Source organism: Vulpes vulpes, chromosome 3, assembly GCF_048418805.1.
Source record: "Vulpes vulpes isolate BD-2025 chromosome 3, VulVul3, whole genome shotgun sequence".
Taxonomy (NCBI): domain Eukaryota; kingdom Metazoa; phylum Chordata; class Mammalia; order Carnivora; family Canidae; genus Vulpes; species Vulpes vulpes.
This window is the reverse complement of record NC_132782.1, coordinates 8541913-8566279: the sequence shown is the minus strand read 5'-3', so window position 1 is coordinate 8566279 and position 24367 is coordinate 8541913. Positions and strand designations below refer to the sequence as shown.

Sequence of the window (24367 nt, the reverse complement as noted above, 5' to 3'; positions counted from 1 at the left end):
TTAGTACTCTGCTATTACTGCTTTCTCAAAACAAGTAGTTCTTTGACAGTAGGCTATTTTAGGAATTAATGCCTTGTAATAAAAGTAAATCAGATGAGATCCAAACAAAGTAAAATTTTTATTTATAATGAACTTACTTTTATGCAGAGTTTCGCATAAAATCTCCCAGACTTCTTTTATCGTTCTCTGTTGCATCTTCCTGTTAGGAAACTAGAAAATGCAAGTACCTCAGGTTGGCCAGCAGAGGGCGCCTTTACATTATAATGGAATTCACTGTTCAGCGTGGAAGGTTCTAATGTAACTGTAGAGTGTGCCATGTGTGAATATACAGTGCGCATGACTGTGAATGCATGTGTATATTTTGATTTATATATTCGTTCACGTGAAGATTTTAAAATTCCACCCCAGCTAATGAGCTTACCAACCTGCTTGTTTTCAGACTTTAATACCTTCTTTTTCATATTCCCCCATATGTTCCACTCCTTAGGTTTATCCGGTGACATTATGCTTTGGAATATATTGTGGATATATTTTGCATAGATCATGTTCTGTAGGAGGGGTTTAAAAATTGACCTTTATAAAACAGCCTCCTTCTCCCTGTCCCAATCTGTTATAGCACTTTTTTTGTTGTTGTTTTGTTTTGCCTTTTTATAGACCAAAGTCCAATCTTAGATTTGGTCTATACTAATTTCTGTAAAAATGCCACAAAATTTATCCTTGCACTTGAGGACCAGAATAATGTTTTATGGCACCAGCCTCTAGAAATTTAGAGATTTTTAGAATCTCTAGAAAAAAAAAAATACCATGTAGCACTTGAGACCTTCATGGGAAAGATAATTGATATAGCAGCATACGATAAGGTTATGTCAGAATTACCCAGACTATTACAGGACTGGTTAGATTTCAGGTCCTTTACTCCCTTTACTTCTATATTTTGCTAATTTTAGTTACATTAATTATTGGGAACTAGAAATGCTACTGAGGCAATCCAAAAGGCAAATATTAATTTGATCTGAGAAAGAAAAAGAGAGAGAGAAAGATGACAAGAGAAAGAAAGATATGCTGAAGTCAGCGTCGGCTGATGTTTTATGTAGGTTTGTATTTTATTCGAAGAAACCTACCATCTAGGTTAGTTATATGACTTCCACTTGCTTAATAGTTCTATGAGGGTTATTGTTCATCTCTCAGGATTAAGGGCATAGGTATTTTGACAGAAAGAATCTCCCGGTATACAGCTAAGACATGCTGCCTTTATTTTCATGACATCCTTTTATGGCTACAAGCCTAAAGCTTTTTTTTTTTTTTAAGCACCTTTTTTAACAAGGGCAACAATTTTAATTTTGATTTGATGCCTAGGCCTTACCTTCTCTGTTTTTGCATGTGAATGAGCTCTAGAAGCCAGAGAGTGAGTTGGGCAGGTCTTATTATAGAGAGAACCAAGTACCAGGGTATTGCCCTCACCCTCAAGGAGTTTATAACCCAATCATCTACCCAGAATGAAAGAGAAAGTGTTAACAGATAAGGAGGGAAGACTTGGTAAGGAAGGAAGACATAGAGACAGCCTCCCCTCAGGAGGAATCCGAGACATCCGTTCATCCGGTTCTGTGTTGGATCTGTGCACGGTGGTGTCAAGGCAGCATTTTCGACCGCATGGGCAGTATGGGCAAGTGAGTAGGTGTAGGAAAATTCAAAATATGTTTAGGGCGGGAGTGTCAATGAGGGGGGGCTCTGCATATGTGGGAGCAGGCCTTTTATGGAAAGTCTCCGTACTTATACTCAGTTTTGCTATGAACTTGAAACTGCTCTGAAAAATAAAGTCTCTACAAAATGAATCCAACTATAATAAATACATAAAAATCCAGCTGTAGCAAACACAGCAAAATGATACAAAAAAAAATGTGTGTAGAGGAATAGTTTGATTTCGGGGGAGGGGGGGAGGTGGTAGGAGATAAGTCTTCTCAGATCGATGAGAGTTAATTGGTTTCTCTGTGGTTTTTATAAATGATTTCCCTATGGAAAAAATACTCTTCCAAGTTTATCATTCATTGTTTGGACAATTATGAAATACTAGCACAATGCGTATCCGATCATGTCAGATGATGACTGTAGGAGAGTCCTTCATAGGAGGAATGCATACTGTGGGGAGCTGGAACTGGCTTCCACTGGCTTGCCAGAGCCAAATGCACACATCTCTTCTCAGCTCCACTCTGTGACATCACGCTGGTAGCTTGAAATCAACCCTGGCGGGAATATTTACACCATGGAAATTAGCAGATACTTTTAAATCATGTCTTGTTTTATTTTTTTTTTTTCCTCAAAGAGCCCACCATTGAGCATTTACCAGGACACTCTTAGATGCATCTCTCCCCATACTTTTCTCACATTTGCTTTAAGCCTGCTTAACTTGAATAGCTGTTCCTTGCGGGGTGCTTACCAGGCAAAGAAGTTTCCAATTCATCTTCTATCTTGCCGTCACTAACCCTTGTTACTGCCAAGACTTACTTCCCATGTGGTCATCTGGCTTTTCACTCATAACTGATTTACTCTGGGCCTTTTTTACCTCTGTTACTGACTGGCAGTGAATGAATGGGACACTCTAGTAGGCATGGTTATCCCCACAACCCTGTATTTTAATAACTATTTTTATATATCGAGACCCAAGTCCAAAGGCTAAAGGGTATACATGATACAATGTAAGCCAACACTATTACTTACACACAATTCAAATTTAATTCTGACTGAAACATTTCAGCAGTATAAATTCTATAAACAGGAGCAAGGAGCTCCATGGATAGCCATGTGGGCCTGTGGCTCTAGGAGAGTTTTTTCTCTTTGGGGAACTCATTTCCTAGAAGCTTGGATCCAGGAGAGAATATGCAAGGTGGGTGGAGGTGGCTTCTCTCCATTCTGCGGGAACACATGTTCCCTGGCACAGAGAGCAGAATCTGACAGACCAAAATGTGAGCGTGTGTGTGTGTGTGCGCGCGCACACACGCACAAATCCATATACATAGAGCTGAAAATAAAAGTCATCTATTTCCTCTCAAAAAAGATTAAGGATAAGTTATTTCAAAAGAAAAGGAGTGTTTGAGTGTTAGGATACTTTGCATTTCAGAAAAAAAAAAAAGACAAGAGGTCTTAGCAATGTGTCTGATCCAATTATAGGAGCCCACAGAAAAGCACAGAAAGATTCAAAGGAACCCACAGTAGGAGAAGATTCCAGAATAACTTTATTGGTGGTCTTGAAGAGCTTGGCTAGTATATCTCAATGAGACAAGAGAGGAGGAAGGGAAAAGAAAGAGGGTGATCAAGATGCATCTTAGTCCCAAATGTACTCCTCACAAGAAGCCTGCTTTTTCCATACGGACAATACTCGACTGTTGTTCATTTTCAAGTATCAATAAGAGCTATTGAAAAAGATAGGACCTAAAGAAAGAAAGAGACAGGAAGAAAGAGTATTAGTAGTAGGGAAGTAAGCACACTTAGGAAGAAGCCTCTGAAGTCTTTGTGGGTGTGCCCATACGTGCACACATGTTTGACTCTTCAGGGGTAGTCGTCTACATTCCAGACCGTGGGGATTATGAAACCAGGCAAAGGGAATCGCTAAATATGCGAAGCTAAAATGCATTACAAGGTCAGAACTAGAAAAAACATGCAAGTACCGTGACAAGTGAAATTAGACCATTGGCAGGCCTTGGAAGCACTACAGTCTCCGGCGAATGGGATCTGCTGGTGCCCTTCTTTCTCAACGTCCTCAGGGGCCCTGGCCACTTGCGCTGCTTCCTGCTCTAATGCAAAACCACTTTTCTGCAAAGAGAATGTATGACAGCCTGAGGCAAGGGGTGAAAAAGAAGAAATATTCTGTGGAGTGGGAAATATATCTAGGCTAAAAATAGGAGGGATATTACCTGGCAGGAATAGAAGGAAGAACCAATTTGTAATCTGACCTAATGAGGCTTAACCCTTAGGTCGAATAAACAATGTACTTACCAACTAATTGTTATAATAGCATTTTCCAGCAGAGGGCATACTTTACATTGAAATAGATCTAAAAAGGCCTTCCACCAAGAGGTTGGTTTTCTTTTCCTTTTTTTTCATTTGAATTTTTTTAACTTCAATATTTTTGGTTTCTAAATGGTTTAAAAATATTTTAAAGTATTTAAAGTCTAGAAGATGTTAAATGTGAAACTTCTCAGATTCTGTTAATATTTCTGTCTTATTAGTGAAAGATTCAAGTTGTGATTGAAAAATGAGGCATTTTTCCCATGGCTAATGGACTGGTCTTAGACACTATCATTGTACGCAGAACTGTTCTTTTTTTGTGCTGTTTACAAAATTATTACAGAAAATCCTATCTTTTAATTGGATGAGTATAGTTTTCCTTCATTCCAAAAGAGTTTGATATAAATAACTGCTTTTTTTTTTTTTTTTTAACAGAAATTACCAGCATTTTCTAATCTATTTTGTAGCCAGCTTTGGTATTTTCCCAAGAGGAAATGACACCTATATAAAAGTTAACTAAACTTATTATATAATATAACTCCAATATTCAAAGCCCATTTAAGTAGCAACTTCATGAGAATTTAAGATTTGTTTCTCTTCAAGATTCATTTCCTCTATCTAACGGAATCATTCTCAAAATAAATGAGAAAGTAGAAACTACTGTCTATATTTTAAAAATTTTAGGAAAACAAAGGCTAAGTCACTTGTTAGCAGTGGCTGAGATCCGGTCTGGAGACCGATCTGTTTGACTCCATGGCACAATGTTCTTTTCATGGCAATACGCTGCCTTCAATTGACTGTTTTATCTGATCTATTTTAAAATCATAGACATGACTTTGTTCATCAGGATATAAGTCCAGATTGACATACTGTGAAAAAGTACAAGGAATGAAACAAAATAATACTATATAAATCAGTTGCAGGAATTCTTGGCTTATAACTTATAGCTTGGATTAATTTTGGCATCATAGAACCACTTCATCTGACTTCATGTGTATGTGTGTTTGTGTGATTTTTTAAACATAGTTTCTTTAAGTGAATGTAGCAAGAAAATCTCTGGGAAAGACATTCTTAATGTTATGGAAGATTCAATATATTTTCTTTTATTATTAAAGTTATTTCCTTTAGTACTTCTCTTTCTATGAAATAAAAGAAATTATATGAAATGCATAAGAATTCGCTGCCTAGGAAACAAAATTATTTTTGTGTTGAGAAAGTGGAGATTTTATATGTCCTCAAAATGACAAAGAAATAGACCTCTATATATTCACTTTCATTTTCATAATTATCTCTAGCAGAATTATTCCAATTAATTTTGTTTAACAAGGATGGAAGAGCTCCTCTTTTATCTGCATGCAAAAAAGTAAATTTCAAAATAAATGTGGATGTTTAAATGTAAAGTAAACAAAAGTCTATCGACGAAATCAGAAATGTTAGCAAAATAATACAATCTCTCTACTTTGTTTTTCCCCCTTGGGAGATAAACTGTTTCAAGATTGATAGAGAATTTGACATTACCATGAAAATGACTATATGCTTTTAAACAACGACAACAATAATCAACTTTCATTTCACTTAACACTTGGATATAGGATTGTTTGCTTGTTTATAAAGCTTCACACAAATCATCAGCCATGATTGGTATCAAATAAAAAGCCCTAGAATACCAGGCTTGGATTCAGAAGATGAGGACTCCTAGCTGGGCCCCATTCTAGCTGTGTGATCAGTATAAATCATTTAACTTCTCTGGGCCTTGTTTTTTCAACTGTAAAACTGAGGTGATAATGAGTATCTACCACATAGGATGTTGAGGTTTAAAGTGTAATATACATCTGTGAAGGCACTGAGCCCAGTGTCTTCCCGACACATTGCAGATTTGTTTGTAAGATCAAAATAAGCCATATAATAAACTTAATTAATAATACCCTATTTTTGGTAGCAACTTTCTTTATTATTTATAAATTAATCATGCACATTGCACTAAATTAGCTCCCCTAAACTTATCTATGTTAAAACAAAGCATGGAGAAAACCTCAATTTTACATATATACAAAGTAGTTTTAAGATTGTTGGTTAACTGCTAGTGGTTAGAAAATGCAACGAAAATCAAGTATAATTTCCACTTGTGTTATGCATAAGTAGGAAACTTAAAGATACAGGGTTGGATTTTAGATAATACTTATCAGTATTTTTTAGTATTTTTAGTATTATCTTCAATTCTAATACCATATTTAAAACAACAAATGAAACGCATGTCAAAATTTACTTTTTTTTGCTTCAGGAGTCTTAGTCTATATTTCTAGATCTAGAATTATCCTTGCAATGACATTTTCTCCATCTCATTTTACACCTTGCCTTTTCCTTATAAATCATATTCTCTTTTCATCAGTACATCTGCCCAAAACGTTCTTCTACTTGACAGTTCTATCCCACACTCGCCTCTAAGCTTCTAACAAGGCATACCTCTGGGAATTGCAAAGTGCCATATTTAAAATCTCTCAGTGAGATATACAGGTTTTCCCGTGTGATCATAAGGGATTCCTCAAATCTGAGTTTGAAAGCTAATCTATGACAACTGGTAGGCACAGTATTTTCACATTAGTATATTTATGTTGTGCTAATATACTTAAACAGTATGTATGTCCATTGAGAATTTTTCTACAAATTTCTTATCAGCTTTCTCTTAACTTTTAAGAAAGATGCCATCCATACATGTTTGATCGGCATTGGCTATGATTACGTTATATTTCCCACTGACTAGGCTTATCCAAGTTGGAAGGGAGATGTCACAGATGTTGCAGATGCTCCCGGAGTACTAGTCAGCAATAAAAAGGAATGTTCCTGATATAAACAACGTGGATGCATCTCGAACATCTTATGCTATGTTAAAGAAGTCTAACAGAGGCTACATACTGTGTGGATCCATTTATGAGACATTCTGGAGAAGGCCAAACCATAGGGACAGAAACCAAATCAGGGACCCCTGGGGGACAGCAGAAGAGAAATGACACCAAAGGAGCTTGAGCAGACTTCCGAGGTGACAAGAAAATCTTGTTTGTGATGGTGGTTGCAAAACTGCATATATTTGTCAGACTCATCAAACAAACCTACCTAAGAGAACAACCTAAAAAGTGATTTTTGCAGTATGTAAATTATACCTCAAGGTACCTACCCACTTAAAAAAAATAAGTGGTTAAGGAAAAGGAGATACTTGTAGTTTTGAGGAGTTGTACACTGTCTTTTTCCAGAGAAGTTTTATTGATAATATACTATGTGCATTTTTCAACCATTTCTATTTCTAGCCCTAAATGTGTGACACTCAGGTTAGTTTTAAGTAGCTCAAGGCTACCTTCATGTAATTTATTCAATGAGTTTGGGAGCTTGAGCATGAAATGAGAATTCTGAAACAAGTATAAATATTATGAAATGTCATTAATTGTAGGAAGAACATTATTTAATGGAACTCCTACCCTCATAATATACCAACGACCTAATTTTTATTTCATTTTCCAGTCATCAGCAGTTAAGCTACAGTGCTAAGAGCTTATTGTACCTAATATAATTTAATGGTTATCAAATTCTAGGAGGTGAATTGTACTATCCCCATTTTAAATAAGGGCCAGCCAGGCTCAGAGCAACCTCAACAGCAAATTTCACAAGTCCTGATTCCAGAGCCAACGTTTGTTGCCATCTTTCATTTACGTTTACCAGTTTCACGATAGTTCTGATCCTTGTGGATAAGATTGCATAAGTCCTTGGCAATAAACTGTAAAGAGGGAAGTCTTCCCTAGAGAGAAAAAAAGACTTTCAAAAGGCATTGATACTGAGTACTGAAAACCAAACATCAGGATTCACAAGTTAAGGGAACGCTCTTGCCATTCATCTTAACCGTAACTTTTTGATGGAAGCTTAATTTAATTGTAGTAAAGGAAGACATTTATTTCCAACCTCATATAAGCTTCCAGTACAACTGCAATGCCAGGCTTTAATGAGATTCTTTTTGAGCACATTCTCTTTGAGATTTTAAAGTTATGCTTATCACTGAACTGTTATTTTCATAACCAATCAATAGAACCGTGTACTTTAATAATTTTTTAAACCTTATTAATTCCCTACCATATTGTGTTAAAATAACTCAGTGGTTACTATAAAATACTTTCTGTTTCAGTGCCATTATCAAGCCTAGATTTTCTTTTCTTGGACAAAATCTCCATGTGGGGGGACAACCAAAGTCATCAATGTTTACAAGTTTGTGTTTGCTCTCATATCAGATGTACGATACTTCAAGTAGGTGTATATGTTTGATTCACTACCCGCCAGCTGCTCATCCATAGTAGAGTTTTTAATTGTGGCTTGCCAGAAACTCTTACCTTTTATTCACAATTGTCTGGGTGTGCCTTTTCCACTTGCATTGAACTGTATGTACTGTGTGCTGTAGAGGTGTGCAGTTAAAATACGTTTATTCTCAGAAATATTTTAAAAATATTTTAAAATGTTTTCCTTTGCAGAATCAGACACAAGTTTGGCAGAAGGAAGTGTCAGCTGCTTAGATGAAAGTCTTGGACATAACAGCAACATGGGCAGTGATTCAGGCACCATGGGAAGTGATTCAGGTACTGCCTAACTGTTGTGTAAACCTTAAAAAGTGTGAAATAAGACGCCATATAGTGGAAAGCATGGGGGCTGTTCATACCCTCCCTAATGTATTTATGCAATTAAAGCAATTCTTTTCTACAGTTGAAGTGGTTTTGGAACTTTGCCATTCACTTTCTTTAAAAGTACAACTTATAAAAGTCTTAGAATCAAGCTCTCTAATTTTTGATCTAGTACTTATCTTTTTGGTGTAGATAAGAATATGCATATTCCACATTCCATAGAATCAGGTCATCTATTTTATTTATGCTATCTGTTTCTTAATTTGACTGCATTTAAATTATGTATTCAGTTTGGAACATGTGTTCCCAAACTCTACTTTTTAATTTTTTTAAACTAAAATACATTTTAAATAAAAAAGTTAATACTATCAATAAGATAATTGTGACTCTAGATTAACTGCAGGTAACAAGAGTCCTTTTATTATTTATTTATTTTTTAAAATATCCTTTTATTTAAATTCAATTAATTGACATATAGCATAGGTACAGTTCAGTGATTCATTGAGTTGCCTATAACACCCGGTGCTCATTCCATCACGTGCCCTCCTTATTGCCCGTCACCCCGTTAACAAGAGTCCTTTTAAAATGAAAAACTAAAAATTACACATGTAGTTAAAAGATATTCAATTGTCTAAATATCTCTGGCATAAAAGTAGAGCTTCCAAAATTATTTCTGTCACTAAATGAGAACTTTATTAGATGTTTCCCTAATGCTCTATTAGTTGGATAGCACACCAGCAGTAAATGAGAGGGCCTCCTCCCAGCCCCACACTTCAGCAATATTTCCTGTTACCGGATTGCCTAAATTCTGTCAGTATGGTCGATTTCATATGGCCTCTTTCTGTTGTTTGAGTGTGTAATTCCAATGATTGCTACTGAACTAGAATGTTAATTAACATTTTCTAAGAGCTGATAGATCCTCGCATATCGGTTATACACCTTCTTATATTTGTTCTGTGTGTTTGAAATATTTCGCAATTAAAATTAATGATTATAAACGAACAAAAAATGCTGTGCAAAGTGGCCAGCTAAGAATCAGTAGGAAACCGGCAAATTAGGAAACACAAAGTACCTTGTTACTCATTTGTTCTGTGATTGAGTTGTAGAAAACACTTGGAAAATATTGTGAACTTCAGATTCCCCCGCATTGTCAGGAGAATTCTAGAAATTTAGTCAGGAGAATCCTAAAGGGACAAAATCGTTTACATAAAAATGGTCATCTGCCCTAAAAGCTTTCCAAGATCTTAAAAGGTTAATTCATTTTCTGTTCACTGCACTCAGTGTTTATTAACTTATTGCCCTGTGCTTTTTTCTGTGGCTTATATTTGATTTTTCCAAACTTGTTATACAGTTGTTAGATTTAATAATTAACATTTCTATTAAATGTTATTGATGTTAGAACTCAGAGTATGCTCTAGCTAATATTTAACATCTTTATGGTTGTTTTAAGCTTCTGGACCTCATCCTAATTTTTGTTTGTCTAGTAAGGGCTTTTCAACAATATTCATTCCTTCAATAAATATTTAATGGGCATGCTCTATGTACTGGGCATTTTGTCTATTTAGAGCTGCTAGCAAATGTAACTATTTGCTGATTTTCAGTCCTCAATGTGGCATGAAAGACGTGATAAATCTGAACGCAACCTACTTTTAAAAAGCAAATACATTTTCAAAGGCAAATATATTTGAAGACAAACACATTTTCAGAGGGCACCCATTGATGGTCTAGATGAGGTCAGTGCTTAAAAACAGAGAATTACTTTGCACAGTGTGTAGTAAAATTCTGAATTTATAAAATTATGAAATTCCTTTCCCTCAGGTGCATGATATAGACCGAAGTAGAAATCAATGCAAAAAAAAAGGATTAGATAAATTGCAAATTGGTGAACATATATTGAATTTCTGAAAAACATTACAATGTTTGGGATAATACCTTAAACTTTGAGGTTGACAAAAAGGGATTCTATCCCATATGTCCTTTCCACCTTCACCAATTATATAATGGGACATAAGGATCATGAATGTGACCCAATACTATAACATTATGTCCCTTCGTGGAAGTATTACATCATAGTAAAACATGATTAATGATGCTTTTAAAGTTTAAATATTCTAATTATGCTGTGGAAGGCTTTTTTGTTTTTCTGTCTCTCATTTTTATAGAGATATACCGCATCTCACAAAGTGGCAATATTTTTGGCAATACACATTGGCCTGATATGTAGAAAGTGTTTCCTTACTATTTTGAGGTAATACCTATTAATATTTGTCCAGCTGGAATGGCGTGTTTTTCTGTAGTTACATACTATAGGTAAAGGAATACTTTGTCGATTTCAAACACATGCAGTGACAGACCTTTTCTCTCCAAGAATAACTCAGCTGTCAAAATCAATGTGAGAATGAAATGTGCCACATGGTGTAGTTCCAATAAAATGTTATTATTTAAGTCCTATTCGATTTTATTTTTTGACCATTTATATGGTATAGTATAATTTCAAGGTCTTCAACCAATATTTGTTATAGGGGAAGGGCACAACGTTATTCGAAGCTTGTGCATATTTTAAATACCATATTCATTATTGCATGTAATTGATTTTGCTTTTCAAAGCAAGCCAAAAAGAAACAAAAAACAAACAAACAAAAACCCAAACATTTCTTTTATAAAGGAAATTGGCTCCTAGCTCATTGACACCAGCCCAGTTCTCTCCTTCTGGTGACAGAGAAGAGAAAATTCTCTTTTCATTGCTTATGTGGATAAATTCTTCCATCCCTGTGTCAGAGGATGTGATAAGGCAAGAATCAGGCTGAATATTTAGCACTCACCCAGCTCTTCTTTGGATGCTGTTCTCACAATGAATCCAACTCTATTTTTTTTCCCATTTTCACTCTGTGCTTGTCTTTCAAACTTGGGGCTACCTATCAAGTTTCCCGGACTTGACTCAAAAGTATGGATGCTAATTGAGCTACCTGTCTAATAGCCAGTTATTTTTTAGTGGCAGCAGTATAGTATTTTAGGCTCTGAAGTCCCTGAAGACAAGGGCTATATGCCTGGGACTACATGGCATATAAGAAGTACTCCATAGAAAGGAGAGAAAATGAGTGGGAAATATCAGAGAGGAGTCAAACCATGAGAGACTCCTAACTCTGAGAAACGAACAAGGGGTGATGGAAGGGGAGATGGGCGGGGGGACGGGGTGTCTGGGTGATGGGCACTGAGGGGATGAGCATTGGGTGTTATACTATATGCTGGCAAATTGAACTCTAATAAAAAAATACACACACAAAAAAAGAAGTACCCCATAAATATTTGGGGCAGAATGAACTAGAAGTACGTGATGAGTTAGGTGGCAGTGAAACAAATAAGTTTGGTTCTAGAATCAAATTTTGAACATGATAGCCCTTTTAACATCTTAACTCACATTTATTAGTGCAATATGTAGAATGCATAAGTGTTTTACTCATTTGACTTAGTTTTAAATTACTTGGGAAAGAGACAGAAAATTGCTCTAAGTTTCTCTTTTTAATTTGTGTTACCCAAGGATACAGTAGTAAACATGAAAAACAAAAGGGAAACTGATTATTTAAAGGGGTACTTGTAACTATATCAAGGGAAGCCAAATTTTGTTATTTTTTAAAATCCATGCAAAAATATACCTAGAGTGAAATTAAAGGGAATAATTTGCTAATCTCTTTTAAGGACTTTTCTAAATTAAATATCAACTTAGCAAAAGTAAATTTCTGAATCTTGATGCTAAACACAACTTAAAGTATAGCTTTATTACAAATATTCTTGCTCTTTTGGAAAAGTTAGGTAATCAATTCTCATAATATAGGTGGAATATTAGGATTTTTAAAATAAGAGCCACATAGCAGAGAAGTAAAGATATTCTTAAATAAATTTGAACCTTACATAAATATAATAGAAGATGAATTATTACAATTGCTGTAGAGTTCAAAGCAAGCATGGAAAGCAAACTTGTAAATGTGTATCTTTAAATGTTGGTGATCTTAAATGGGTTTTTCCTGAAAATCATATTAAATGAATCAACAGATGATCCAATGATAACTTAAATGGGGGTTTTTCCTGAAAATCATATTAAATGAATCAGCAGATGATCCAATGATAACTTAAATGTATTGCTTCTTTGTTTACTCATCCATACAGAAGGCAAATTTCCTGCCAGGTTAGTAGATGACTGACTCTTACTAAGTGATATTTGGTGTGAATTTTCCTACCTGTGCAGATAGTACTATCGCAATAAGCTAAAACCCATTTAAATAGAATCACCCAGTTGCTGAAATGGAATCATCAGCAACTTTTGTGAAGTTAATGGGATTATATTAGTTTAGTTTTATTGCAATCATTGATAAGAGAAGGAATACTTCATGTGTAATGAAGTACTAAGTGCTGTCATTTCACTTTTTCTTATGATTGCATAAAGCAAAAGATGGGTTTTAAATTGATATAATATTTATTTTACTGCATTCCACATGATAGATTATACATTTTTAGACCTTTCTTCCCCCTGGAAAATATGATCTCTTTCCCTATACATAAATATGATCACTTTTAAACAAAATACATTTAAACCGAGATATGTTTTAACAATTTTATTCTATTGTTTAAAAAATTAGGGTATGTTAGTACTTTATGAGAATTTTAACTTTAAAAATCTATGTTAATTGGAAAGATTTTTAATATATCACATTTTGAGTTTCAGGAAAATATGGATACGTGGGGAATACATATAAGAAAGTGATAAAGATCACAATTCAAGACTAAATGCCAGAATTAGTCACAATTCAATTTAAACCAAAAAAATTGCTTTTCATCTTTTAATGAAAACCTATCAGTTAAAAGTTTGCATGGGAGATTTTCTCCTTCTCCCTAAATATGGCTTCTGTTTAAAGCAGCTACCTCACATGGCAAAAATAGGATTATTTTTGCCATTTTAGATATTTGAGATAAATAGATGATAGAAGATAGATAGATAGATAGATAGATAGATAGATAGATAGATAGACAGACAGACAGACAGGCTGGCTTTTGGATACTTTATTGTCAAAGTTTTTCTAATGAGGGAAAGCTCCATCAGCTATAATATCTTCTTTGCAATAAAAAGAAGGGAGGAGGTGGTACGGAACAATGGCTCCTGCTTTCCCAGTTCCCCTTGAATTGTAGGTGATAAGACACAAGTAGGGCATAGGGGCTCAACAAAGAACTAGAAAGTCTGATGCATTAAGAATCATTACTGCCAATTCTGTACCACAGCCCTTTTTGCTATTTCCCCTGGCTTTGCCCACACTGTGAAAGGACTCTCCCACGTTGCCTCCCCTTCCTGTCCTCCATCCTGTTAATTCACTCCCTCTGCACCTCCATCCCCAGGCCAACTTCATGATGGAGTGCCTGGGTTGTATCCTGCAAATGCCAGCCTAGAGCTGATGCCCATTTGGTACAGAAACTAGAAAAATGGATTGGTTTGGACCACACATGAAAAGGAATTTAAACTGTGAGAAGCCTATATTCAGTTTTGGATTTCCTAGCCTTAGTTATTTTATTGCCCATTCCCTTATTTTTCTACCTTTTAATTTCCTTCAGATGAAGAGAATGTGGCAGAAAGAGCATCCCCTGAGCCAGAACTGCATCTCAGGCCTTACCAAATGGAAGTCGCCCAACCAGCCTTGGAGGGGAAAAATATCATTATATGCCTCCCTACAGGGAGTGGGAAAACCAGAGTGGCTGTTTACATTGCCAAGGATCACTTGGACAAGAAGAAAAAAGCATCTGAACCTGGAAAAGTCATAGTCCTTGTCCATAAGGTATTCAAATAGCACATAATACAACAGTGTTTATTTTCACTTTATTTTTCTGAAGCATTTGTAAAATGACATACGTAACAACACAGATTTAATGTAATTAAGAGTAATATCAAAATAAGTAACTTATTTTATTTTAAATCTTTGCTTTTTTTGCAGGTTTATGTAATATCTAAGTTATTAGCTTTTAAAATATTTTTTCATAATACCAGAGCATAAATCAAATAGCTGTTATTTATGTGTAAATACATTTACCCAGATATTCTTTAAGGTTAACTGGCACTAATTTAAATTATCATGTACATGGACATGAATGACTTCAAAATAGTGCTGCAGTCTAGGATCAGATATTGTCTTTTGGAATCTCTTTAGCTGTTGACCCTTAGTCAAAGGTCATAAGTCCTTCTTACCAGAATATATATCATTTGCTTGAAGACAAAGAGAAAATTAAGTGAATTTGGCTGATCTAAATCAAGTTAAAAAGGAAAATAAATAACTTTTAAGAGTTATTAAATAGATGTTACCCAAAATGCAACTGAAGTTTTCCTCTAATAATTTATATTTTGGGGCATCTGAAGACCAATCCTCATAAATAGGTATAAGTCATCTCCACAGTAAAATAAAATCTAGTTATTTGAGCTTTATTCAGATAAATGAGTTTATTAACTTATAAATCTGTATGTTGGGCAGGTTAATCTTTACTTTTGTGGAGTAAAATTGAGTATACGTTGGCATGGTCAGACATAGTCTTTTTTCTATTACTTAGAGTAACTAGACTTTTCTCATTTCCTTTACCAAAAATATAGTAATGGGTTATACAGCTTTTCTGTATTCTTGGATTTCTATTATGCCAAAGGGTTTAGTTGCAACCTGCCGTTCAGTACCAAAGAAACATGCTCAGAATATATGATCTGAATAATTTCTATCACATAGTTCCAAATGCATTTTGAATGTATCTGCTAAGTCGAAAGACCTCTTCTTTATACTTGAATGCCTACTATTAGAACAGTTTTATTTCTCTTGTGACAATAGTGATACATTAGAATTTATTTGGAAATATCCTTTCACATATTCTCTTTCTTAAGGATATTATCTTTTGGAATAAAAGGAATCTAGCTCTGAATACAACTTCTACCCACCAGTAGTTTGACCTTGGACAAATTCCTAACTTCTCCTTACTTTAGTTTCCTCATCTGTAAAATAAACAAGATAATACTACCCAGTATAGTTGCTCTGAAATTTAGTCTATCTTAAGCCTGCAAATGACTCCGTAAGTTTTAGTTCTTTCCCCCACTCTTCCTTCCTCACCTCCATGACTGATTAAATGGAACTCTTTAACCAGTAAACAGGGTCTTAAGTGCCAGGTTTAGAGAAAAGAACAAAGTTAACTGGATTTGAAGGTACTTCAACTGGAGTTCTTGAAACCATTTGAATATTCTGCAGTTTCTTCAAACTGTATTTGCCTCCCTGAGGGTCTCCTTCCCTCTTCAACTATCTCTTTGTTACTTATACCACCTCCTCCAAAGCATGAAGCCTCAACACCTAGGAGATATTTTTGATTCATCTGCTTCCTTGCCTTCTCTTATCAGGCCCCAGGGTCATAAACTCTTAGAGCTGAAAGAGGACTTCAGGATCCAGCTCTTGTCCATCGCAGTGTGGTTCTCTCACCCCTGCTGAGTAAGCTGGAATACCCAGGAAGTCCTGCTTTTAATAAGATAGCTTGATCCATTCTTTGAATAGCTGGCACTGATGGAAAAGCCCTAACAAAATCTGTTTCTCTGGGATCCACACTCATTGGTTAGAGTCCTTTCCAGTGTGATTATAAAAAGTAAGTATGAATTCTTCTGCCTCGTGACTGCCCTTCACATTGAGAAGACAGCAATACGACTACTAAGTCATTTTTCTCTTTTGTTCCCTGGGATAAGTATTCCAGTTCCTTTAACTAATTTTCATATAGCATGGTTTCCAGATTTTTTATCATCCTGAGTGCCCATATTTTTTGATTCATTTATTTAGGACCTTCTTCAAGTACAGCGTCCAGAGTTGGGCAAAATACTATAGATATGGTGTTATTAGTGCAGACTGTAAGAGAGATGACATGTGACTCTAAGCCCACGACCTGGTTTGCATTTATCACTGGTGCTGGCACCCAGAGATACATCTGGAGTTTGCTGTAAACTAAAAGCCTCAGTTTCTTTTTTGTCTGAAAATCTGTTAAACTAGAATTCTTTTAAGTTATTTTTGTGCAGTTAATTTTTGAGCCTAAATGCAAATACTTATATTCATTTCTTCATCTTATGCATGTTGATTGATCCTCGCAGGCCTCAGGTTTTTGTATGCATCTAATGCACCTTGTTCTTATAATGATTCCTCCTCTCGATGTTGTATGCTCATCATGAATTTTTCATCTCATTGGATTGAAGTGATTCTTACAAATCCACATTTGCAGCCATGTTTAAATGTTAAATTATCCTCATTAATTATTCATTTTCACTGCACTGTTATGGAGACAGTTAAGGACGTAAGTCTAATTCATCATCTGCTTCTCTGGTATTTTTCCCTAAGAATCACTAGAAATCCCTCCACTAGTTCTTCCATATATGTCACAATTGTTTACTTTATCATCCCATTTCTTTCCATTTTAAAGTAACTTGAGTTTCAATTCTCTTCGACTGAGTCAGGAAATCTCTGGTCCTCTATGTCACATAACCTTAGGTTTATATTTGGCCTAATAGATGGCATCGTAACCCTTGATCTCGAAAAGAGAAATCCTGTCCCCTCTAACATCATTTACTTTCATCTCCCTGCCTCCATGCTTTCCAAAGTTATCGCCTTCAAATGCAGGGAGAAATGAAAACACCACCTGTGTTCCCAGACTTTCTATTTCCTATCTAGGGCTTCAACATCACGAGAGATAAATCCCAGGTTCCTTCAGATGCTATAATGCAGCCCCATATGATTCAGCAGAAGTGGGTAGCAGTTGGGTTTGATTAGTCTTGGCAGGCACTCTGTCACATCTCAGGAAAAGGCTCCAAGAGGACCACACACCTCCCAATTAGCCATGTCAGACTTGCATCTGGCTTTCTCTGTGTCCTTCAGTAGGAAGTCAACGCCACCCAGAGTGAGTATCAGGATTTCCAACACCTGCTACCTCCTGTGAAAACTTATTTTTGTTCTGTAGGCCAGAAGATGCTGCTTCTTTGGAAGGTCTTGACTTATCCTTTATGGGCTGAACCCCAGGTTGCTATGTCACCCCATGGTATAGAGATTCTTAAATCATTCAGCAGCATGAGGGTATTTAAAGACAAATCAAAGACAGATCCTATTCTCAGGAATCTACAATCTAAGAAATGAGAGATGTATATTAATCATATAATTATTAATATTGCATTATAGCTCATGATACAGTATTAATTATTTTTATTGTGTCTCACTAAATCTACACAGCTACTCTGTGAGGTAACCATAATTATTGTCATTTTACTCATCAGAAAATTGGGGCTCTGAGGCTTTATTTGGTCTGTCAGGGCTCATCCTTCCAATAAGCAGCTGAGCTGAAACTTGAACCCTTATCTTCTGAAGCCAACTGGCCTTTTTTTTTTTCCCCCTGTGCTGGAATAAAAGAATCAGAAAAATATCAGGAAAGTTTCTGAGGACCAGAAAAATGACAGCTTATATTTTATTTAATTTTCACAACAGTGTTATCAGTAGTTTAACATTGATTGTTAACATTCTCATTTTTTGATGTAGAAATTGAAATGATTGAGATGATTCAGTAACTTGTCCAAGGACACATAATAACCGAGTGGCTGTAGTAGTTTTTAGGGCTAACTTTCTCTCCTCTGGATCTTGCTCTTTCCACTAAGCTTAATTTTCATTCTCTTCTTCAGAGTCTTTCTTACTCCCAACTCAGATTATTTCCTCTGTCTCATGTAAGTAGAAGAAAAAGAATAGTTCTAGAAAGATGTGTCAGCAATGACTTGGTGTAAGAGAAAGAAGAGCTGCGGTTCTCACATTTTAAAGATTTATTGTCACATGAGAGCTTTCATATAAGTGCAAGTTGTGCCTACAAAGTTGTGTCCCTAGAGATGATCGCTAGATTCAGTGGCCTTTTGATGAGGCCCAGGAGTTTGTATTTTCCAAATATCTCAAATGATTTTGTGCAGATGGACCAAAGACTTGACTTTGACAAAAAACAAACAAAAACAAAAAACAAAACCCCCAAAACACTAACAGAAAGTTTCTCTTCTTATTTTTCTCACCTCGTGTTATTTTCTCCCACTTACCAAAGTTGGTTATTAATTTTAGGTCCTCACTATTTTCTTGAAATGACTAGATTCTATTTTACTCCTTCTCTCTCCACACTCACCCTTCTATAACTTCATTATTTATATTAAACAGTGATACAAAGTATTGCTTTTTGTACACTGTTCTCGGCCAGAGGTATCAGCCAGCCCTCATTTTACACATAATGGAGCTCACCTCAAGGAAAAAGATGAGTAACACATGTTCTGCAGACCAGTGGAAAGATAACCACTGATCATATTATCTGGTAATTATGTTATGAGTATAATGCTTACTCTTTGATGCTTTTCCTTGAAACTCTTTCTGCCAACTCTCTTCTCGCCACACTGTATATCCCTAGGCTTCCATGGTAAAAACTCTCCTAGGATATAACCTTCAAGATATCCTGGTTATTCCTTTCCCTGATCTGGGTGGTATTCTATATAACTAGTAATGTGTAGCATTGAGGTGTCAACTCAACCACCTTCTGCAGATACTATGACATACAGAGATCCAGCTAAAAGGATTTTATTTTACTTCCATGCAACAAGACCTTTGTTAAAATTCCAATAGGTTGAGCATTTACTGAAACTGGTAATTTTTAAACTTAAGTTGGGGTAAATGCCCATTATGCAGTGTAATGCCATCACTGGGGAGTGTGACTGCAAGACTGAAGAATTAATAGCCATCCCTCAGACAGAGGACCAAGTACAGGGCTGACACTTTCTGGATGTTGTGACCAGAAAGAATGTGGCCATCTTCCAACTGCTTGCCTGCAAAGATGTACCTCTGCTGGCCAGGGGGCATGCCTTCTTTATCCTGGGTCTTGGCCATCACATTCTCGCTGGGTTCCATCTTCAGGGTGATGGTCTTGCAGGTCAGGATCTTTATGAAGACTTATATTTTGACTGCCCAGTGAATGCAAAGATATTGTGAATCGCCATCACGTTGAGTAACTTCAATGCCAACATACTCCGACAACATAATGCCAGTCATCTCTGAAATATTTCCACTTATTTTGCCAATCTGCCCTTTTGTTCTTTGTTAGCTATCAAAGCTATTTTAATGGTCTATCCCTTCATCTCACATCTGCTCTCTTCAGCAGTATCTTACCTCCTCACTTTTAGTTCTCTGTTACCTTCAGTTTTTTAGGCATGTTGCCTCTGGCCCCTTTCCAAAACAAACTACAGGAAAAAATCAACACTAAACACAACTCACAAGGGTCCTATGAACTATAATACTATATTTAAAATATTCTGCATGGTATTCACAGCCCTTTATAGCCTGGCCCTGACCTATTAATTCAGAATTTATCTCTTATCCAGGTTTGGTTTTAATTTATCTTGTCACTGACCCATGGCTTACTAGATTAAAATTCTATCTAAACTCACCTTTGGAGTACTCAGTTACTTCTGCCTCCTGTGGTCACTTTGTATTTCTGTGGGAGAATTATCACATGTGTTTTAATAATTTGTGGGTTTTTGTTGGTTACTTTTACCCTATGTGCTCACCTAGACCTATTCCTCAAAGTTGTCAGCTATGTCTTAAAACATCTTCATGTTTCAGATATGATGTTTACACCTAATAGGCATTCAATAAATGCTTATTGATAAATTAATGAATGTAATGATAGTTTGGTATGCTTAGTTAACTGATAATGTAAACACTTCTGATAATGCTTGGCACATACTAGGCCTTTAATTGGTACTCTTTTTTTCTCTGACCATGCACTCTCTCTCTTTAATTTTGGCATTTTTAAAGGTACCACTAGTTGAACAGCTCTTCCGCGAAGAGTTTGAACCATTTTTGAAGAAATGGTATCATACTATTGGATTAAGTGGTGATACCCAATTGAAAATATCATTTCCAGAAGTTGTCAAAACCTATGATGTTATCATCAGTACAGCTCAAATCCTTGAAAACTCCCTTTTAAACTCAGAAAAAGGAGAAGATGATGGTGTCCAATTTTCAGGTTGGTTGAAGTTGGAAAAAGAAGAATTAGTAATATTGATGATAGTAACAGAGGCTGTAGTAAATAATTTTCAAAATGTTGATTTAAAAATATTATCTCTGATTTACAGGTGCCTGGGTGGTTTAGTTGGTTAAGTGTCCGACTCTTGATCTAGGCTCAGCCCTTTGTCTCAAGGTCATGAATTCAAGCCCATGTTGGGCTTTATGCAGAGTGTGGAGCCTAATTTAAAAAAATAAACAAAAATAAAAAGATGATTTCTCATAGGATCATCTTTTTTTTTAAGATTGTATTTATTTATTCATAAGAGACAGAGAGAGAGACAGAGACAGAGACACAGGCAGAGGGAGAAGCAGGCTCCATGCGGGAGGAAGCCTGATGCGGGACTCAATCCTGGACGCCGGGATCATGCCCTGAGCCGAAGGCAGGTGCCCAACTGCTGAGCCACCCAGGCATCCCATAGATCATCTTTCATTGCTTAAGTTTTCCTTAAAACTGTTTACTTTCCTGGAGATACACAAAAATGAGATACATTTTTAATTAGATCACTTTATTTACATAAGAATACATTATTAAATCAAGCACCCACTGGACTTTTTATTACTCTTTATTTCTAGATACCAACAAGTTATTTTCATATGCTAATGGATACTGTTAGATATGCCATCATTTCCTTAGAATGAAATATAATCTTTTCTATTTTGTGGGGGGGAGGGAAGAAAAAGTGAGAGAAAGGGAAAGGAATATAGTCATTATAATACTTCTAATAATTAAATGCAATGTTAAAACAAAGCAAAGTGATCTCTGTTTAAATGGAATGGTTTTTATCTGACATAAAAAAACCCTCATCAACTTAAAATTGAATGTTTTATTAAAGAACAAAAGTGTAATCCTGATTAATTTGGGGGGAACAAAGCAGGGATTGAATTCTATCTCATAAAACTTATTACCTTTATAAATTTTCCAAAGCTAATCTCTTCAATAAGGATAATATCTAACAAGAATAGTTTCATAATTAATATGCATGGGCCTCTGGATTTACAGATGACTAGCATAGACATTGTCCGCTTAAGAAGTAAGAGGTCTGTGCCATATTCTGCTCAAGAAAGGATGAGCAGCTCAGTTTACTAGCTACTAAAGGATGTCCCATAGCAGCCCAGTTTACTAGCTTTAAGGTACTTCTTTTCACTCTACCTTGCTGGTATGGACAAATGAACTACTTGGATTTTCTTTTAAGACTTTACCCTCATCATCATTGACGAATGTCATCACACCAACAAAGAAGCAGTCTATAATAACATCATGAGACGTTACTTGAAACAGAAGTTGAAAAATAATAAACTCAAGAAAGAATACAAACCAGTGATTCCTCTACCTCAGATACTAGGACTAACAGCTTCACCAGGTGTTGGAGTAGCCAAAAGGCAAGCTGAAGCCCAGCAACACATTTTAAAAGTAAGCCATTGACTTTATATGTAACGATGATAGCAACAACAACAATAACGAACCCTAAAGCAAATACTATGGCTTTTTGGGCTTTTTGAGTAGGATTAAGTCCAAGTGCCATTGAGAAAGAAGGTATTCTATGATCATTAGTTAAGGGAAATCAATATGTTTTAGTTAAAGTAAATATATTCAATCTTCTACAAAACAGTAATATGCCTTAATAAATTACTATGGCACAGAAAGATATCACAAAAATTATGGAGTGTAGATATAATCAATGAAAAACTGGGACAAATGAAATCCCTTATTTTAAATATCTACTCATGTTGTTAAACTTGATGATCCATCTGATACAGAAATGTGCTCAAACTATGAAAAATTTCTAATTTTCAAAATACTGCATTAGTTTCAAAATTGCATATTTTCTTCTGTGCCTTTTTTGTTCTGTGTGATTCTCAGATTCTGGGTAATTCAAATTAAATGACAAAACGGAGATATGAGAATCTTTAGTCGAGGTTGTCAGCTGACCCCAAATGATAACACCACATGAAGTACTATTGTTGATTTCGAGTGTTATGTCAATTCAGAGTAACCCAAGAAGTGTGTTAGCACAAAGGCAATTGCGTTTATATTATGAGTCCCTTACTTTAAGTTGAATTCAGTGAAATTCATGTAGAACAGACATAGGCACAATTATTTGTTCCAAGATATTTGGGAATTTATTATGGGATTAAGGACTAACATCAGTTTAGATCCAGGCACATCCTGGCTTTGGCTGCTCCTAGCTTTACATTGTCCTCGTTATGTGTAGAAGAGGGTGGTAATCTGATCCAAGGATGTCAAGCTGACCTTTAAAATGTCTTATGTAATATGGTTATCTCATAACCATTCTCTACTGATCTTTGTAATTTGCCACACTGTTTCCATGTCAGTTTTTCCACCTGGCAAATGGAATTTAAGGAATGAAAATAAATGCACTTTTTTTTCTGCAATTATACACTGACAAAACTTAGAAGCTTCTTTTGAGTCCATCGAGATAGATGTGTTGGTTTAGCAGATCCAGAGTAAAGCGATATTAAAATGCTGTATTTAGTTAGTCATGGTCCCTATTTATTACATGAAAATGTTTCTACATTGAATCAATTGAAAAGGAAAAGTAAATATTTGAATATTAAAAAAAAATCTCTTTTTCAGATATGTGCCAATCTCGATGCATGTACCATTATAACTGTGAAAGAAAATATCAATCAACTCAAAGGCCAAATGAAAGAGCCATGTAAAAAGTTTGCAATCGCAGATGACACCGGAGAAGTATGTACTTAAATTTTTATGTTTATTAGATTGAGAATACCATACTCAACTGGAAAATGAAAGATTACTTTATACCATCTGAAGAATATTATCTTCAATTTTTAGCAAAATAAGTTACAGTTTTACTCTTTATTATTACTATTAAGCAACAAAACACTGCTGTGAATTCTCTCTTTTCAGGCTTCTTTTAGTTTTCCAGTTTATATGAAAAGTGGCTTGACTACATGAGGCCCATGGGGGTAAGGGTGGAGGGAGTTATATTGCTAAACTAGAGGGATTACTGTAGTTTATTTTATTCTTTTTACTTTCTTGGTGAATTTCAGGCCAGGTTTTTTTTTTTTTTTTTTTGACATTTCACAGAACCATTTTGTTGCTACCAGATTACAGTTGGTAATGATAATGGGAATCCTAATAATTTGCATATTTACTTTCTTAAAAAAGTGCCGACACAGTAAAGAAATAAAATATTTACTTTAATGGTGCTTTTGCAAGGAGTATTTTCACTGATTATAAAAACCAACTGGGTTAGTTTGGACATTATGACCAGTGTGTTATGGCAGTACTTTCTTTTGTAAAATATAAAAAAGCATGATAAATTTTAGCTCTATGTACTTGATAACAAAGGTAATCATTAAAAATCTACCTCAAAGGATGTTAGGATTAAGTGACATGAAATATGTATAATAGACAATATTGTATTTGAAATGTAGTAGGCACTAAACCAGTGTTAGTGACCAATCTCCATAGATTAATTTTTTTGAAGTTCTGAAGATGACTCCTATCTATTCCAGCTGAACTAGAACATTTGAATATACTTTATTATCCTTCATTTTTTGTTATTTAGTTTTACTTAATAAATTTAAAGGTATGTTTCTACTCATAAT

At 35.3% G+C, this 24367-nt stretch overlaps 2 protein-coding genes across 2 annotated transcripts in view; one reads left to right on the top strand and one right to left on the bottom strand.

Moving 5' to 3' along the window:
• The window catches only part of GCA (grancalcin), a 76553-nt gene extending 76323 nt beyond the window's left edge, over positions 1–230 (bottom strand). Inside the window, exon 1 of the mRNA XM_072751750.1 lies at positions 138–230. The gene's annotated coding sequence lies outside the window, so the exon portion shown is untranslated. The remainder of the gene's footprint in view (positions 1–137) is intronic.
• The window catches only part of IFIH1 (interferon induced with helicase C domain 1), a 57268-nt gene that overhangs the window by 19770 nt on the left and 13131 nt on the right, over positions 1–24367 (top strand). The window contains exons 5-9 of the mRNA XM_072751749.1: positions 8511–8615; positions 14256–14476; positions 20519–20729; positions 21964–22181; positions 23367–23483. Of these exons, the coding sequence (XP_072607850.1) occupies positions 8511–8615; positions 14256–14476; positions 20519–20729; positions 21964–22181; positions 23367–23483 (872 nt within the window). The remainder of the gene's footprint in view (positions 1–8510; positions 8616–14255; positions 14477–20518; positions 20730–21963; positions 22182–23366; positions 23484–24367) is intronic.